This window comes from Podarcis bocagei (genome assembly GCF_964188305.1).
Source record: "Podarcis bocagei genome assembly, chromosome: 17".
In the NCBI taxonomy this organism is placed as follows: Eukaryota; Metazoa; Chordata; class Lepidosauria; order Squamata; family Lacertidae; genus Podarcis; species Podarcis bocagei.
In genome coordinates this window covers 14460969-14479281 of record NC_138143.1, presented here as the reverse complement: position 1 = coordinate 14479281, position 18313 = coordinate 14460969, and the positions used below count along the sequence as shown (strand labels likewise).

General features: G+C 49.3%; 1 protein-coding gene across 1 annotated transcript; it reads left to right on the top strand.

Moving 5' to 3' along the window:
* Positions 1 to 880: 880 nt before the first annotated feature.
* On the top strand, positions 881 to 17953 carry DMRT3 (doublesex and mab-3 related transcription factor 3; the record flags this gene model as incomplete). The annotated part of the gene is made up of 2 exons (XM_081176655.1): positions 881 to 1379; positions 16309 to 17953. The coding sequence occupies 2 exons, from the start codon at positions 881 to 883 to the stop codon at positions 17271 to 17273; spliced, it is 1464 nt and encodes a 487-aa protein (XP_081032781.1). The 3' UTR covers positions 17274 to 17953.
* Positions 17954 to 18313: the final 360 nt, after the last annotated feature.

Sequence of the window (18313 nt, the reverse complement as noted above, 5' to 3'; positions counted from 1 at the left end):
AGGCAGCTCCTAACCAATCCCTAGTCCTCAAAGTTTGAGAGGAGGGGGCGGAACGGAGCCAATCGCTTCCCAGCAACTCCCCCGCGCGAGGCTTGCCGGGGGGCGCCGCTTATTTCCTAGCCGGGATCCTCTGGGTACAGACGGGCGCGCCAGACGCGTCAGCCTGCAATCTTGCGGGCAGATTGCGCTGCCAAGACTCTTGGCCCAAGAGCGCCCCGGTCAAAGCGGGATCCAGAGATTGTGTGGGATTGCGGAGCTCCTTTTGGGCTGTGTCTGGTGCTTGGCTCGCGCGAGAAGGAGCGAGAAACAGAGACCTGGCGTCGGGGAAAGCTCAAGGCAGCTGCAATCTCCGCTCCGCTTAGCTGCTGCTGAACCAGTCATCAGATCCCGTTGCGCGCAGGCGGTGGAAGGGAAAAGACGCCCTGAGCGTCGCCCAGCAACCTCCCGCGCTCTCTAAGACGCACCGGCGCCCCTCGCCCGCCCTTCCCATCTCTCGCGCTCCGTCTCCCTCGACCTCTCCAGAAAGGAAGGGCCGCTTCCCGGAGGGCAGAGCAGGGGGCGCCGCTGATCTCTGCGCCTGCGGAGGGAAGGAGCTGCAAGGGGCGGAGTGGTTGCCTGGTCGACGAGAGCAAAAAGCGCAGCCGCGGAGGAGGAGGAGGAGCGTCGAGGAAGAGGCGGGCAAGCCGGAGCCCGTCTGCCAGCGGTACTCCAGCTCTGCCTCGAAGGCGCGCACAGGCGAGACCCTTGTGCGTGAGGATGCGGCGGGCGAGCGGCGGGCCGAGGCCGTAGTGGCTGTCCCGGGACTGCCGTCGAGGCTGCGCTCCCTGGCTTGCGCACCCGCCCGCCTTCCCGCCGCGCGCCTGTGCCCTCTCAGCGTGCCATGAACGGCTACGGCTCGCCCTACTTGTACATGGGCGGCCCGGTGGCGCCTCCGGCGAGGGCGCCCCTGCAGCGGACGCCCAAGTGCGCGCGCTGCCGCAACCACGGCGTGCTGTCGTGGCTGAAGGGCCACAAGCGCTACTGCCGCTTCAAGGACTGCACGTGCGAGAAGTGCATCCTCATCATCGAGCGGCAGCGCGTCATGGCAGCGCAAGTGGCGCTGCGCAGGCAGCAGGCCAACGAGAGCCTGGAGAGCCTCATCCCCGACGCCCTGCGCGCCCTGCCCGCCGCTGCCGCCGCCGCGCCCGGCTCGGCCGGGGCCACGACCACGGGGCACCCCGGAGTAGGAGCAGCAGCAGGAGCCGCTGCAGCCGCCGCCGTCCCCTCGGAGGGACCCCCAGGCACACCGCATCGCCCGCCGATGGAGCTGGCCGCCGCAGCCCTCCGCTGGGCTTCGGAGCAGCCCGCCGCCGTCCAGCCTCCGCAGCTGCCCAAAGCAGGTAAGTGGGAGTGCGGGGGGGGGGCGGGGGGGCAAGGCGCCCAGAGGCTACCAGTGGCGCATCGGGCCCCACAAGCAGCAGGGCGAGGGGCTTCAACTAGGCTGCTTTGACTTCACCTGGATTATAAAGGGTTCATCGGCTTCCGGGGCTCAGGCGGCAGAACCATATCTCAGCCCCGGAACTGGGGAGGCGGCGGGGCCCGGAATTTAAGGAAACAGGCAGTTCCCGCAGACATAGACGGGGGACACGGTGGTGAGGACGGAGGCTCTTTCCGAAGCGGAGCTGTAGGCAGCCGTCGTAACTTCGCTGACATAAAAAAACAAATCCGGTTGAAATCTAGTGGAGACTTAGTTGCAAGTCGCTCTCCGGCTTAAACTGTATGCCTACGGCGTCGGGGCCTGATCCCTAGGCAAAGGCTAAAGGGGTATTGTAATGAATCGGGAGATCCACGCGCGCCTAAGTGGGCTCCGGGCCGTGGAAAACTTCGCTGGGGGTGGGGAGTGGGGAGGTTTCTCTCTGGTGTGCGGCGGCCTCTTTCTTCTGCCGTCTGGAAGGAAAAGGGAAGAGCAAAGCGGGGGCGGGGGAACGGTCTCGATTGGGAAGTGGGTGCTGCGCTGGGGAGGAAACGCATCTTCTCCCGCCTCCTACTTGGGAGGCAACTAGAATCGCCGGGATGGGGCGCCTTTGGTCCCCCGACGACTCTCCTTGGCAGGGCGGCGTGTCCCGTTGTCCGGGGAGCGAGGGAGACTCTGAGCTTGCCAAGAGTGCTCGCCTGCACTCCAAGAAGCGCAGTGAGGACAGGCGGAGGTGAGGCAGGCCCTTCACTTCCCGACCGGGACCGGATTTTGGGATGGAAGCTGCTGTGTGCGAGGCCGAGGACAGGAGCGGAAGGGACCCGGCCTCGGTCTCTGCCTCGCCGGCACCCGCGGACGCTCCTCTTTCCCAAGGACGCCAGTTCTTTTCGGGACAACAAGGAGGAGGCTGAGAGACAACCACCCCCGAAGGGCCCTCTGTGAGCTTTTCTTAAGGAAAGAAGCGATATCCCCACACAGTACAACATTGCACGTGTTTACTCAGAAGTAAGCGCTGTTGGGTCCAGTGATGCTTACTCCCAGGTCACCAAGCATGGGGCGCCTCAGCCCCCTTGCCGTCGAGGGGCGCTGAAGGAGCAGGACAGCGCCTCCACAGCGATTCTTCCTCCGTGAATAAAGGTGTGATCAGGTCTCGTTCACCTGCCTCGCCAGGACCCAGGGACATCTTCCTCCGGCCATTTAGAACCCGATATTTCAGAATATTTCGATGCCCCCCCTCCACGACGTCTCTCAGAGACGTCGGTATGGTTTGTAACAGATCCGCAGTACAAATGAGGTGTCCCTATCCGTCCAGGATGAACTCTAAACTCCCCGACTGGGAAGTAAGTCTTCGTGAGCTCTGGGGGGCCTCCGCTTCGAATAACAACTCGTGGGATCTATTCGATCCTGTCGCGATCTTGACTGCAGAGGCTGACCGTCCCTTTGCGCGCTCCGTCCTGTGAAGCGGAATCCCGGGGGGGCTACCCCAAGGTGACTGGAGTCAAGGATCCAGGGGATCCATAAATACTGAGCCAGGGATAGGGACCTTCTAGCCCAGGGAGCCCATCCGTAACTTTGCTGGTCCTCGGGGGCCAAGCAGCTGCTGTTTGCGGGTTCGTTTAAAAAATAAATAAAACCAGCCCGACCCCCTCTCGGTCCAGCCTGCTTCTTCCCAGTGCTTAACAGTAATTCCCAATTGGTGGTCCGTGAGCCCCGGCGAGTCCGCATAACCCACCCAGGGGGCCACATGGTGCGAGTCACGTAACAAAAACTACCATAGAAATATCACACTTTTCAAAAGTAGGGACTCCATGGCTTGGCTTTGGAAAGACAGGCAGACCGCAGCACTTAGCTAGTCGGAAGCGACTGGCGAGGAGATGCTGTTTTGGGGTAGACAGGGGGAGACTGCAATTTACATTCCTGTCGACCCAGGGAATTTAATAGTTGGAAGAGGTGGGGGAAATATCAAAGAGCGTAACCAGAAATACTGAGCTGTGAAATGCGGGTTAGTGATCGTTCGAAGCCATTATTTTTAGCGCGAGAAACGGACGGTTATCTTGTTTGGCTGTAGTGAGCTGAGCTGCTGTGCTCTGGAAGAAGAAGAGCCCGTGTGAGTAGGTTCGGCCCTTAAAACGGATCCTGAGTAAGAAAGGCCCCTGGGACCTCGCCTTGCCCTCTTGGAAGGTCCGTCGAGCTTTCTGAGTGGTCGTATTCAGGATTGCACTGTACTTAAGCCGGCGTCGTGGCGTCCCTGAGCCTGTGCAGCCGCTGGGAAGTTCCGTGTTGCGCAGATTCAGCGCGCCTAACTGCACCAAGACTCGGACTGTAAGCAGCAGGGACTTACTGCCCAATCCTATCCACATTTACTTGGTGAGTAGGCCTTTCTCCCTGGTAAGCATGCATAGGATCGCAGGGCAAGCTTTGTTGCAGATAATGCAAAGACCTGGGGAGCCAGGTGTGCGCTTAGAATCAAAATGTTTTCTGCCCTGTTTAGGGATAGGATCCCGAGTAGGCTTTTACTCACTGCCAGATTTTTCTGCTGCAGAAACTTGGTGGAAACAGGAAAGATTCAGGCCACAAGTCCCCGACCTGTGTCAAATCGGCGAGGAGACTGCGACGAATAGTGAGTCCTAAAAATATACAACATCCTGGTGAAATTGGAGACCCGTCGGCGCTCAGGGTCCGGCTGATTCGGCTGCAGCAGCAGCAGTCCTGCGGCGCTGCAATAAAGGCTGTAACGAGCTAATAAGGGTAGCAGGGAAAATCCCCTCAGGACCTCACAGCTCCCTGGGAGAGGATTTATGGGGTTTATCTGCCGTCTCGGCAGCTGCTTCTGCGCGGAACCTGCGCCATCACCTCTGTGGCCCATTCTAGGAAATTCAGAGAGACTCACAAGCCGCCCTGGTCCCGCCAGTTCCATCAGGAAACGACTATCGCCCTGTTTTCCTTTTGTCCAATGTGATTTTGCTGTTCGCGCGCGGGTGTGTGGAGAGAGCCGGCTCCCCGCAAGATCAAGGCCCCTCTCGCGACTTTTCTCAGGTTTCAAAGTACTCTGCTAGCTTGCAGGGGACTTAGTAGAAATAACCTTTGCTGCTTAATTGGAAAATGAAAGAGGAGGCGGGGAAACAAGGCGGGGGAGAGGGTGTATAAACCCCGGAGTATATTCGTTGTAGACAGTTTTCTTCTTGGTGACGTCCTGTGACTCCAAACTCTCACTCACCTTCATAATTATAAATTAAACGTTTAACCCTCCTGATCTTTATTTCTTTAAATAACCCTATCTGGTGCATTTCCAGGGCAGCTAACCGCTTACCATCACCCACCCCCCCCACCAACCAATGCAACAGTCATAACAAAACAATTACAATTATTTTAAATAACCAAACATTTAAAACTTCGCAGAGTCCGGATTACAGAACAAGGCTAATTAAAAGCTCGCTTAAGCAGAATCGTCTTCCCTCGACAGTGGGAAGAGCGAGTCTCTCCCGTAGCAAGGAGTCCTACTCTTGAGGTGCCGGCACGAAAAAGGCCCTCTTGGGCATCTAGACCAAACGCTTAAGGCTTGGAGAGGATAACCAGTTCCGAAGAGCGCCAGGCAGGGTTGACAAACGGCGGGGGCGCTTCTGAAATAGGCTTCGTACGCGCTCAGCACCGTGTTCTGCTGGCTGTCATACCTGCTGCATTCTGGGCCAAACGGAATTGTTGTAAAACTGTCAATTTAGTTTTGTTCCCCGCCAAAAAAGATAGGTAACTAAACTCTTTCCTCTCTTAGCCCATCAAACAATTAGGAGGCTGCTAATGTGCGTTTATTTTTTATGTGATAAGGGGTAGGAAGTGGGGGAAAATCAAAATTGTATCAATAGTATCCTCCTCTCGGGAGAGGCCTATTAAACTTGCTGGGTCCGACTTCCGAGTAAACATGCAGAGGAACAGGATGCGCAGTGGCTCTGGGCTCCAGGTGCGGGGATTTAAAATATAACCGTGCTGATTTCGCATGAAGATCAATGGGTGGCATCTAACGCTAGTCTTGCTCGGAGAAGACCCCCTGAAGACAATGGACTTCTCCGGAGTTCCGTTGCACTTGGAAGCAAAGGTTTGAGGCGCACTGCCGGATCTTGCCCTGCGCTTTGGATGTTCCTCGTTTAAGTCAACTTATAGTATACCTCGATCCCCAACGACGCCCGTTGAGTGGGAAACGAGCGCTTTTTGACTTCAAGAAGTGGGCCTGATCCGGAACTGGCTTCGAGGCGGCGGATCTCGGGGCCTCCCTGCCTCATCTTAGGCCTGGCGACCTAAGACGTTCCTCGGTTTCCAAGTCTCTTTCGAAATGAAGCGAGGTTACTTTCGTGTAGCAACAGTTCAGGAGTGCGCTGCGTCGCGTTCCTTCAAGGTTAGACGTTGGTGAGTGCGTGTGCGGAGTTAACACACGGAATGCTGGTTTTTGTACAACTGCCGTGGCCCTTTCGTGGCGGATTGTGTCAGGAAACTTTTTGGGAATTTTCCTTCTCCCATTAAACCTGGCGACGACTCTTTCTCCGAAAGGAGAGACTCGCAGGTGCATTTGACTATCCAGCGCACCAGCCCCTTGGTAACAAACCCCTTTCCTCGAAGGAGCGCGGAAGGGGCTGCGGACACAGCGGGACGGTCTCCTAGCTCGACCCAGTGGCGTAGCGTGGGTTGTCAGCACCCGGGGCAAGGCAAGTAATTTGCGCCCCCTAACCCGTGGATTTGCGCCCCCTAACCCTAACCCCCAGATGTTGCGCCCGGTGCGGCCGGCCCCCCCTGCACCCCCCACGCTACGCCACTGGCTCGACCCCTTCCTCGAAGACTTTCCGCCCGGACCTTGGGTACTTGCGCGCATTTCGGCCTCTGGAAAGCGTGGCTGGGATGGGATACATACAATACAAAGAAAAGTGTGGCGTGCCCTCTCTACCCCATGCAAACACCGGGTCGTCTTAGACGAGGCTGCTTCTGTGCGTAAGAGAGGGAGAGGTTTCAGAACTCGAACACAACCCTGGAGCCGTCGACCTTGCTCCGAGGGGGCCTGGACTGCGGCGCTGCGTAAAGGCGCTTAGATTAGGAAGGGCGAGGCAGGCGAGGGGTAAGCTGGTGCCCAGGCTCCTGATTATTCGGGGCAGAGGTGGGGAGAATTAATGTAGGCCGCCGCGTCTCCGGGGTATTTAGATATTTCGGGGCCGAAGAGAATATTGCAACACACTGCGTAACCTCAACTGTCAGGTTTTTTTGGGGGAGGAGGGGCGCGCGACTTAGTCCTCTTCGGTTTTCACTTTTATACGCGATGCACTGGGAAGAAGTTGGGGATTTATTTATTTTTAATTTCCGAAAATCCGAATGGATGTTGTTTTCTGGATAGGATTGCAGCCTTGCGTGTCCAGCGCATCGCGTTCCACACTCCAGTTCCAAAGGGTTCTTTGGAATGAATAGTCACCTTTCCCTATGGATCCAGAATAAATATTCCCACTTGATTCCAGCTTCACTTTTGGAAATGCGCGCTATTCAATAAGCATGAATTTAAAAGTTTGTGTGATGCTTAGAATAATTCTATTAATTTGTAACAGCCTGGTGACAATTTGTTAAAACTTATGGAGAATCAATAAAAAAAAGAATTGGCATAAAAAAGAATAATAGAATTGTAGAGTTGGAAGGGAACCCGAGGGGTCATATAGTCCAACCCCCTAAAATGCAGGGAACTTTTTGCCCAATGGGCTCGATCCCACGAACCTCAGATTTGTGGGATTTTTACAATGCAGTCAAACCAACGATGCATGTTTGCCACATAGGCGCACGAGAGGAGCTGAATCTCAGAGTCCTGTAAGTTCCCCTGAGAGACGCTCCCACAGTGCCCTGTTAGGGGAAGGCGTATCCATTCCTATAATCTCCTCACCTGGCTGGGCACTTCCTCTCTGCCCTTTGCCCTTTCAACTTCATCTCAGCAATGTAGAACATCTGGATGTCCGAGCTGCATTGCTCAGACACCATTTTAAACCAGACTCAAGTATGTCTTTGTAACCTGGTTACCATTTTAAGCTTGCCTGAACGAAGCTGCTGTATCTGTTACTCTTCAACAAGTATTCCGAGTGAGTAAATGTTATTTTTACCTTTTGCAAGACTGTTTGTGTGGTTATTGTTTTAAGAAAATGGGAAATACCAGGGGAATCCAGTTTGCCTTAAAATAATCCCGGATTACTTAAACCAACAGGCTAAAACTGGCCTGTCTAAGCTTCCTCATTCTAAGATACAAAGGGATACGTTCTGCTGAATTTACAAACGTGAGGAAGGAATGATAATACAGTATCTATATCTATATCTATATCTATCTATATCTATATACCCTCTCCTAGTTTCTATAAAAATCTCAGCAATATTAAGCAGTGCCGGATTTGCGTATAAGCTAAACAAGCTATAGCTTAGGGCCCCACTCTCTTGGGCCCCCCCCAAAAAAAAATGTAAAGGAAAAAAACCTGGATGTACTGGATCAAAAACTTTGATAAAAATGCATCTTTTGTTATGTGCAAATGGCTTTAGATACCTTTTAGGTCCATAAATTACCATATAGCATATATTCAACACAAAAAACAGCGACAATTTGTTGTGGACAAAGGACAGCTGGACATATAAAGGGCCCCATTCCCATTCCTTTGGTGAGGCTTAGGGCCTCATCAAACCTAAACCCGGCCCTGATATTAAGAGTCAAATGGTCTACCTACTGACTGAGCTTTTCCTTCCCCAGTTTTGCCTCCGAATCTGCAGGCATTTTGACGGCAGCTAGTAGGACAGAGTCGGTCACGACTGGACCTAATGGTCAGGGGTCCCTTTAGCTTTACCTTTAGTAGGACTTTAGGGGGAAAGCGTTAAGAGTGGACCTAATAATGGTCAGGGGTCCCTTTACCTTTACCTTTAGTAGGACTTTAGGGGAAAAGCGTTAAGAGTGTTCTTGGGGGTTTCATTCCCGACTCTTTCTCCTCTTCCCAAGTAAATGTGCATAGCAGGTTCGCAGCCTTAAAGTTTGCAGTAAGCAAAGCGAGGCTACAATTATAAGCACTCGCACTGCGGAGTAAGGCTGCAGTTCTAGGAGAAAGTCTGATCGATAGGGCTTACTTCTGAGTAAAAATGTAGAGGGTTGCTTTGTAAGATCAATGGGGTTCACTCCCGCTTAACATGTTTAGGATTGCTCTCCATAAGGCTGCAATTATCCGGTCCCAGTTTGCTTGGGACGATGACCTCTTGATTTAAATGGGATTTCCCACTGAGAAATTGTCAGTTGTCAAATTGTCAATTGTCAACCACATAGCCGACAAGCCGCTAAGGTGTGGGGAGAATGAAATAGCGAGACACGTAGATAGAAAGGAAACTTGCTATCTGCATATTTCGCCTTGGCGCGATTCCTGCTGCTCCAATCCGGTTCTAAACGATGTGTGTAAAGTTCTGGAGTACGAATCTACAAGTACATAACTCAGACACATGGCTGTTTTAAAGATTTTCTTCTATGTTAGCAGTTCCTGCCTCTAAGTCCTCCGCTGAGTATATTAGGACCCATGATACATTGATTCCCTTCTTTCTGCGAGGGCACCCATAATTCTCCCCCACCTCTCCAGTATTTTGCTGCTGATTTTAAATAAAAAATTAATAAAACAGAAGAAGAAAAGAACAGTTTAATTGAAGGGGGTTGATTTGTGCTTGCACAGACGTGTCAAACGCAGTGACTCTCCCTGAAAAGGGAGAAGTATGTTTAAACATTTAAATTCAATCCAAAAGTCTTAGAAGAGGGAGAAGGATTCCAGAGATTGTTTGCATCCTTCTGCAGATACATGTTTACTGCTTTTATTCTATTTTTTCCAGCGTGAATGAATGGAAATATAATACTTAAAAGATTTTTACGTGTTCTGGGGTTTTATATTTGTTATATTCTTGTCCTGAACATCCATCTAAAGATTTTAAACAATGTAATAAATCCTTTATTGTGGAGTGGCGGAGGCTTTCTGTTGCCATGGTTTGGTTTATATAACAAAACATCACCTGCAGCATCCCTTGTTCTGTGGGCTTAAAGAGAAGGAGCGAAATTCAGAAGAAAGTTGTGCTCTTGCAAGTCACCTTGTGTTCAGTGCCTTGTTTTTACAAAAAAAAGAGTCAGTGCTGTAATTAGAATTAAAGGTAAAGGTACCCCTGCCCGAACGGGCCAGTCTTGACAGACTCTGGGGTTTGTGCGCCCATCTCACATCTATTGGCCGGGGGCCAGCGCTGTCCGGAGACACTTCCGGGTCACGTGGCCAGCGTGACAAAGCTGCATCTGGCGAGCCAGCGCAGCACACGGAACACCGTTTACCTTCCCGCTGGTAAGCGGTACCTATTTATCTACTTGCACCCAGGGGTGCTTTCGAACTGCTAGGTTGGCAGGCGCTGGGACCGAGCAGCGGGAGCGCACCCCGCCGCGGGGATTCGAACCGCCGACCTTTCGATCGGCAAGCCCTAGGCGCTGAGGCTTTAGCCCACAGCGCCACCCGCGTCCCATGTAATTAGAATTATTCTTGGACAATTTTTTTGTTTAACAATTAAGCCAATTCCTTGAAACTGAAGGCCTGTGAAATCAGCACCTGGGCAATTCCTTCATTCGAACCAACCAAAATATCATAAAAGTGTGGCAAGTTTTCAAATTCTTCATCGAAATCTCCATCAGAAATCTTCATCGGGCAAGATGTTAACACAAAGCAGGCAGTGAGGAGGAGTGTATGTATACAAAAATTAAGCAGATGTTGCTGCCATGAGGTCAGCTTCAGGACTCATTTGCCTTATGGGCTGATTGAAGGCTGAATAAATCTCTTTTTTTCCTCCTGGAAATTTAAAGATATCTGAGCAAGTGCCCCCCCTCCCCCACCCACAGGTACTACAGATAACAGGTTACACATTCAGGATTCTGGGCTAAAGAAGCAATGACTACCACTTTCCTCCAGCAGATCGCAGGGCAGAATTCATAACGTGTAATACTGACATCTGCTTAAATGAAAGCTGGTCCCTTAACTTACTTAAACAGTATCTTACTTAAACAGTATGGATAGCATCTGCCTCTGGGGAAAAAATATAATTGCTTTGATGAGTTATCATTATAAACTCCGCAGCTGAAGGATAACCTTAGTCATTTTTCTTTCTTTTTTTAGTCCCCAACAAAATCAGTTGACAATTTGGTTGGTCATGGTAAAATGACTTGGGGATTTTTCCAAATAAAAGTGGCACTTTAATCCCTATGCTAATGTAACCTTCCTCTTCTTCTGCTTAAGTGATTTGGTGGGTTTCTCCCAGAGAGAAGTTTATTTATTTGCAGTGCAGAGGACTGGCAACTAGTGTCCCATGAGATGACATCATGTTGTGGAAAAAGTGGTGGTGTTTTGTCCCTGCCTGCCTGCCCCACTACCCCTCAGTGTGGAACTATAACCAGTGGCGCACCTTGGCATCTCAAATGCTAGTGGCGCCATGTGCAGCACCAAAATCTGGCACCCCTGCCCTCTCGTCTTCTGCAGCACCCCAGAAGCCTTGCACCCGGTGCAACCAAACCGGCTGTGCTCCCTTAGTTCCACCTTTGCTATAACTCCCTTGGCCATTGGCCATGCTGTCTGGGACTGATGGAAGGTGGTCCACCTGCCTGTGCAGGGCCACAGGTCCCCGGCCCTGCATTCGTGAGTCCCTAAGCATCCTCTGAGATTTGTGTCCTGCGTTCCAGGCCACACAACCCTGGAGGGCTTCATTGTCCCCTCCTTCACTTTGGAAACGTGGGATGTGATACCTAAGTAGCAGTCAAGTACCACATTCCTTGTTTTCCTAGAGTGGACATGCAGGGAATGTTTGGTCCAGCCAGTCAAAAACTTCCTGTTTCCTCCTGGCTGGGACATACTTCTTTTGCATGTGACTAGACGCGGGTGGTGCTGTGGGTTAAACCACAGAGCCTAGGGCTTGCCGATCAGAAGGTCGGCGGTTTGAATCCCTGCGATGGGGTGAGCTCCCGTTGCTCGGTCCCTGCTCCTGCCAACCTAGCAGTTCGAAAGCATGTCAAAGTGCAAGTAGATAAATAGGGTACTGCTCTGGCGGGAAGGTAAATGGCATTTCCATGTGCTGCTCTGGTTCGCCAGAAGTGGCTTAATCATGCTGGCCACATGACCCAGAAGCTGTACGCCAGCTCCCTTGGCCAATACAGTGAGATGAGCACCGCAACCCCAGAGTCGACCATGACCGGACCTAATGGTCAAGGCTCCCTTTACCTTTTAGAGGTGGGCATGACCTTACCTGTCCAGGTAACAAAAGTACAGGGCATGCTGCACTCTCTCCCTTTTTGACTTCCTCTGTTGTTGGAGCAGCTTTTTAGCTAGATATGAGAAAAATCCCAGGACCCTAGGATTACCCCCATATGGGATAGATCAGGCTTCCTTAACCTTGGCCTTCCAGATGTTTTGAGACTACAATTCCCAATCATCCCTGGTCATTGGTCCTGCTAGCTAGGTATCATGGGACTTGTAGGCCAAAAACATATGGAGGGCCGAGGTTGAGGAAGCCTGGGATAGGATCCACATGTATATACTTCGTAACTAAGTCTGCCTTCTGGGATCCAACTGTGAACAGAATGTGAGTAAACTACTTTTATATGCTTTATACAAGATTGTGGTGTGTTTATTCTTTTAAGACGGATGAAAGGGAACTTACCAGGAACATCAATACAGTGGTACCTTGGGATGTGAACGGGATCCGTTCCGGAGCCCCGTTCTCATCCTGAAGCGAACGCAACCTGCGTCTGTGCGTGCGCATGTTGCGTTTCACGTTTTTCCACTTCCGCGCATGTGCACGAATTCATTTTGACTGTCTGCGCTTGCACGCATGGCGAAACCTAGAAGTAATGTGCTCTGTTACTTCCGGGTCACCGCGGAGCTCAACCCGAAAATACTTAACTTGAAGCACATTTATCCTGAGGTATGACTGTACTGAATTGTATGATAGTGAGAGGCTTACACAAGCCTGCAACCAGCTACCTGCTGTGCAATTAAAAAGGGGAATGTAAACTCTGCTCAGCAAAGGAACTTGTTAGCGCAAGTTAGGTAAAGGTAAAGGGACCCCTGACCTTAGGTCCAGTTGTGGCTGACTCGGGTTGCGGCGCTCATCTTGCATTATTGGCTGAGGGAGCTGGTGTACAGCTTCTGGGTCATGTGGCCAGCATGACTAAGCCGCTTCTGGCGAACCAGAACAGTGCACGGATACACCGTTTACCTTCCCACCGGAGTGGTACCTATTTATCTACTTGCACTTTGATGTGCTTTCAAACTGCTAGGTTGGCAGGAGCTGGGAGAAAGCAATGGGAGCTCACCCCGTCACGGGGATTCGAACCGCCAACCTTCTGATCAGCAAGTCCTAGGCTCTGTGGTTTAACCCACAGCGCCACCCGTGTCCCAAGGGCAAGTTAGGAAGGATATTAATAAACAATATATCCTCTCCTGCCTCCCTGAACATTCCCACAGGAAAGAGTACTGCTGAAGTCCACAGGCGGTTCGGCATTTCCAGCAGTTTTTGGGAGGGACGTGGCCTGAGAACAGAAGCTCCTCTGAAGTGCAAGAAGCTTATAAATCTGATGGATAGAAGCACGATTGACTCGCACTCGCTGCCTCCCTGATAAATGAACTCCCCAGTTTAAAAGATTACAGTAATCATGGGAGGACAGTGTAAATCGAATCTGATAGCAATAACTTTTGGGGAAGGTCAGGCTCAAGTGAAATGTTACCAGGCACCAGGCATTTTGTTTGCAAAATACAATCAAAGAGCATTGATGAGAAATTCTTCCCTGCCAGCTAGTCAGCACTTTCTGCTTAACGGCTTTGAGGTGAGGGGAGGGGGAAATCTTCATCCATCAAATGTCCTGGAGAACTCCTTCCGGCTAGAGGGTTGCTTCTTGAAATGAGGAGCTGCTCTGGAGGTCTGCCTCTCTGGGGACACACAGATTCAGAACCATCAAAGTATTACGCGACTGTGGCACATGGCGTCAAATCTGCAAAGGCTGTTTTATGGGTGAGTGTGAATATATCCATATTCTAAACTACAATAGGAAGCTGCATAGAAGGTGAACCCCTGAATGGTGGAAAGCAACAATGAGGGCTGCAAAACCAGAAAAGCGACAGGCAATACAAAAAAAAATTGAATACATTCATTTGGGATAAATTCAGCTATTTATTCAGCCAGAAATCATTTGTGCTTCCTTGGCAGATCCAGGAGTATGCACAGTGTCAAAGAACTGTCACCTCAATGAGAAACAACAATTTGAGGCTGACATGCGCAAAATGTTAAAAGAAACAAAGCGATCAAGTGCAATGTTTTAAAATAAAAAGTGATAGTGGAAATCAGTAGATGCCTTTGCTCTTTCTGTTGCTCATAAATAACACTGTTTGCACAACATTTTATTGTTAGGGTCTAATCTGTCCAAGTTATTATTAACATTATTTTAGCTAAAGGAGATGCTCCACTACTTTTGAGGAAACTGCTTGTGGACTTGACTCCGAACCTGCCTCAAGTCCAATAACAAACTTGCTATTTTTCAAGTGTTCAGTTTTAGAAAATGCAAAACTGTGTGGAATCCCGGGTGCAAAGCAGTTTCAGTTCATAAAAAACAAAATCTATTTTAATCAGCTTGACCTCTAAGCAAAGTTAGGTTTCAACTTATACTCTGAATGACTTCTAGTTTCAATGAAGAATTAACTAGGATACAGTTTGATATATGCAAGGCAACATCAAAATGAATAAAGGAGCAATAAATCGTAACTAAACATTAAGTCCTTTAGCTAGAACTGCTATTCAGAGAGTTAAGGTGTATAGATTTATCAGGTATAAGACAGAATAGAATCATATAGGCATGCAAATACTTTCAGTCACTATGTAAGCTCCCAACTTGACCTGTAGGAACTTCCTTGATTTCCCTGTAAATAATGGCAGAAATGCCCCTTGTTTTCTAGGCGTGTGTTTGAGTGGTTTTGCATTTGCCCTGCGCTAAGTTGGAACAAATGGCAATCAAGTTTTCTGTGGATTGTCCCTTGTTCCGATTTAAACACGGGACTCACGGAAGTGTGGAATACGCACTTTCTTTCAGAAACATCTCTTGTTTCTTTTACAGATATTTTTCAATGAATGACCCATGTATGAAAGTTTTTTATGCAACATGGAAACTTGCAGAGTGCATTCTGAATACTAACTGGCTGTAATAAAAACTGTTATTTTACCAACCTTGTAAAATTTGTTTTAACCTTAACTAATCTTATCAAAACTACCGGTATTTCTGGTACGTAAGACTCTCTCTCTCTCTCTCTCTCTCTCTCTCTCTCTCTCTCTCTCTCTCACACACACACACACACACACACACACACACACACTGCATTGGCTGCAGGGGTGCAGCAAATGGTTCTAATCACACCTTGTAAAAGGTAAAGGTAAAGGGACCCCTGACCATTAGGTCCAGTCGTGACCAACTCTGGGGTTGAGACACTCATTTCGCTTTATTGGCCAAGGGAGCTGGTGTACAGCTTCCAGGTCATGTGGCCAGCATGACTAAGCTGCTTCTGGCGAACCAGAGCAGCGCATGGAAACGCCGTTTACCTTCCCGCTGGAGCGGTACCTATTTATCTACTTGCACTTTGACGTGCTTTCGAACTGCTAGGTTGGCAGGAGCAGGGACCGAGCAATGGGAACTCACCCCATCGCAGGGATTCAAACTGCTGACCTTCTGATCGGCAAGTCCTAGGCTCTGTGGTTTAACCCACAGCGCCACCCGCATCGCTAATCATGCCTTGTAGCCCTGCTAAATTAAATAGCAAGGCACTGGATGTGTAATTTCAAGGACAGCCAAAATATTAGCAGAATTTTTAACATAAAGCATTTCTTTCAAACCACACTGAAAATGTTCTAGACCTAATAATGATTCACCTTTATGATTCATAGTATTATGAGTCTTCACCCTCCAGCCCCCAGAAATTTGGTGGTTGGGAGAGTCATAGGATACATGAGCTTAAATAAGAGTACATATTTTACAAACTTGGAAATAAATATTTTTGTGCTGGGGTAGGTATAGAGTTCAATGTGTTAGAACATAAGGCACGGGTGTTCACAGGTTCTTTGCTGCTTATGCTTGGTTATTTAAACAGAGTATTGCATCGAGATATGAGCTCCACAGAATTTGCCTAAATGAAGGAAAGTTGGAGAGGAGAAAAAGAGAACATCCCCTTTGTCAAGCACATTCTGCATGTCTGTGGTTTTTGTCATGGAAAGGCAGGCCCAGACCGGGGGGGAGGGGGGATATGGGCCACTTGGCCCGGGCCTCCGATTCCAGAGGGGGCCTCGGTCAGCATATTTATCTATATTTTCCATTTTGTCTTTATATGCAGATACAGTTCAAGCCTTGAAATAAAATTATTTGTCAGCATAACCTTTGTGAAAATTATTTATATACTTACTTATTTATGAATTAAATCATAAATAAGTAAGTATATAACTGTTATAGGGAGACACAGAGACAGACAGAATAGCTTTGTTATGTCCATCTCCAGTGCTTTTTTTCCTGGGGGTACGCATACCCCTAAACATTTTGTGAATCTTTGTACTGTGTTGATTTACTGTATTTATTTTCCCTGATTTGAACTATAAAATGGTCCATCTCTGATTTGCTGTGCTCATAACAACCCTCAAGGTAGCAGATATAGGGAAGGACCCAGTGTTGAACCGGCAGTCTGACTTTATTATCAAGTGCCTCCTTTAATACTTACTGGAACTTCCCCTTCCTTTTAAGAGCTGTTCCTGGCATAACAAATCTGCCCTCTGTTTTACAGACATGACCGAAGATCGACTGGGGGATGCCAGTGGAGTGGACAGTGCCGAGACCTACAGTGACAAAGACACCGACCAAAGGAGCACCCCAGACTTGACAAAAGCCAAGAGCAGTTTTGCTCCAGAGAGCCCAGAGATTGTGTCCGTGGATGAAGGAGGCTACGCCATCCAGAAAAACAGCGGCAGTGCCGACAGCAGGCCTGAGAGCCCCAAGTACCAGCCAGAGCCAAACCACCTCCTGATCGAAGGTCCGTCAGGGACAGTTTCTCTGCCTTTTGGCTTGAAAGCCAACCGGCCACCCCTTGAGGTGTTAAAAAAGATATTTCCCAACCAAAAGCCAACCGTGCTTGAATTAATCTTGAAGGGCTGTGGGGGTGACCTGGTGAGTGCAGTTGAGGTTCTTCTCTCGAGCAGGTCCTCCATAGCTGGGGGGGACCGAACTTCTTCAGAATCAGAAGGTCTGGTTTTGCCTTCAAATGGACACCTCTTTGAACACACGTTGGGTTCCTATCCCATCTCTTCCTCCAAGTGGTCTGTAGGGTCTGCCTTCAGAGTTCCAGACACACTGAGGTTTTCTGCTGACGCTAGTAATGTTGTGCCCAATCCGTTGGCTGTCCCCTTACAGCACCCGTTCCCACAGCCACCTCGGTACCCGCTGATGCTGAGGAATACTTTGGCAAGAAACCAATCCAGCCCGTTTCTGCCCAACGATGTCACTTTGTGGAACACCATGACGCTGCAGCAGCAGTACCAGCTGAGGTCTCAGTATGTCAGCCCTTTCTCCACCAATACCACCAGCGTCTTCCGAAGTTCTCCAGTGCTTCCTACGCGGCCGTCAGAAGATCCCAGAATCTCCATCCCTGACGATGGTTGCCCAATTGTCTCCAAGCAGCCTATTTATACAGAAGATGACTATGATGAAAGATCGGACTCCTCAGACTCTAGAATACTAAACACATCCTCTTAGAACGACAATTTACAATGATATTTAGCAATGTGGCAGAACTACTGGGTGTCAAGAGGAAGGAATGACGGCTCTTGTTACTGTATTATATAAAAAAGCGATTTTGCTTGTTACTATCCTTTAGCAATAAAGACATAACTTATTTTATTTCTTGCACTTCACTGGAAAATGCCAAATAGCTACCACTTCATGGCTTTAGTGCTGAATGTTTATTGCAGAAAAAAGGGGGGAAAGATTAATTTTAAGCATAGATGTGAGGAACCAGGGATTGCAGAACATTTTAGAGTGGAGCAAATAAGTCTTGCCTTGCAGACAGTTGGGAATGTTGATATTGTACTTGAATGCAGTGTTTGAGAAGAGGACTCCTCAGGACATAAGATATCAAAAGCAAATAATTCATTGGCAAATGGACTTAAGAAGGACCTTGTTGACTTTATGACAATAATCACCCTGGTTTTAAAACCAAGAGTCATGAAAGACTGGCCAAGAGTCTGTCGCTCCCGTGCAATGGAAGCGTGCACACTTTTTGGAGACACCTTCAACACGATTCACATGGCTAGATAGAAACCTGTATAATGTCAATGGAAAGTCAAATACAGCTGCGAGTTGCATGAAAATGTCTTGTGAGAAATGAGCTCATGATTAACATTTGTTGGGGTATTGTAGCATGCTAAGGATTCTAGGGGGGGGGAAATAAACTTGGATGATGATCTCGATTTTTTATTTTTTTAAACCATGTCATTTATATTTGGGAGAGGGATGGCACGTGTGGACAGCATATAAACGAGTCTGGTTTTATTGACAGACCATTCTGAGCTGAAGTTTCAGCCTGCTGAACTGAGAACCGGGTGCGTACATAAACTGATAGGGTCGAATGAGAAGAGATGTGGAGACAAAGGACTGGGGTTTAGCTGAGTGTGGTAGAGAATTCATAATGTCGGCACTATGTTTGCACTGCTGCAGTTTAATATCTTGGCGGCCTTTAATACCAGTAAGTTTATGTAGTTACAATGCAGGATTTCTAAGGGCAGTTTCATACGTCT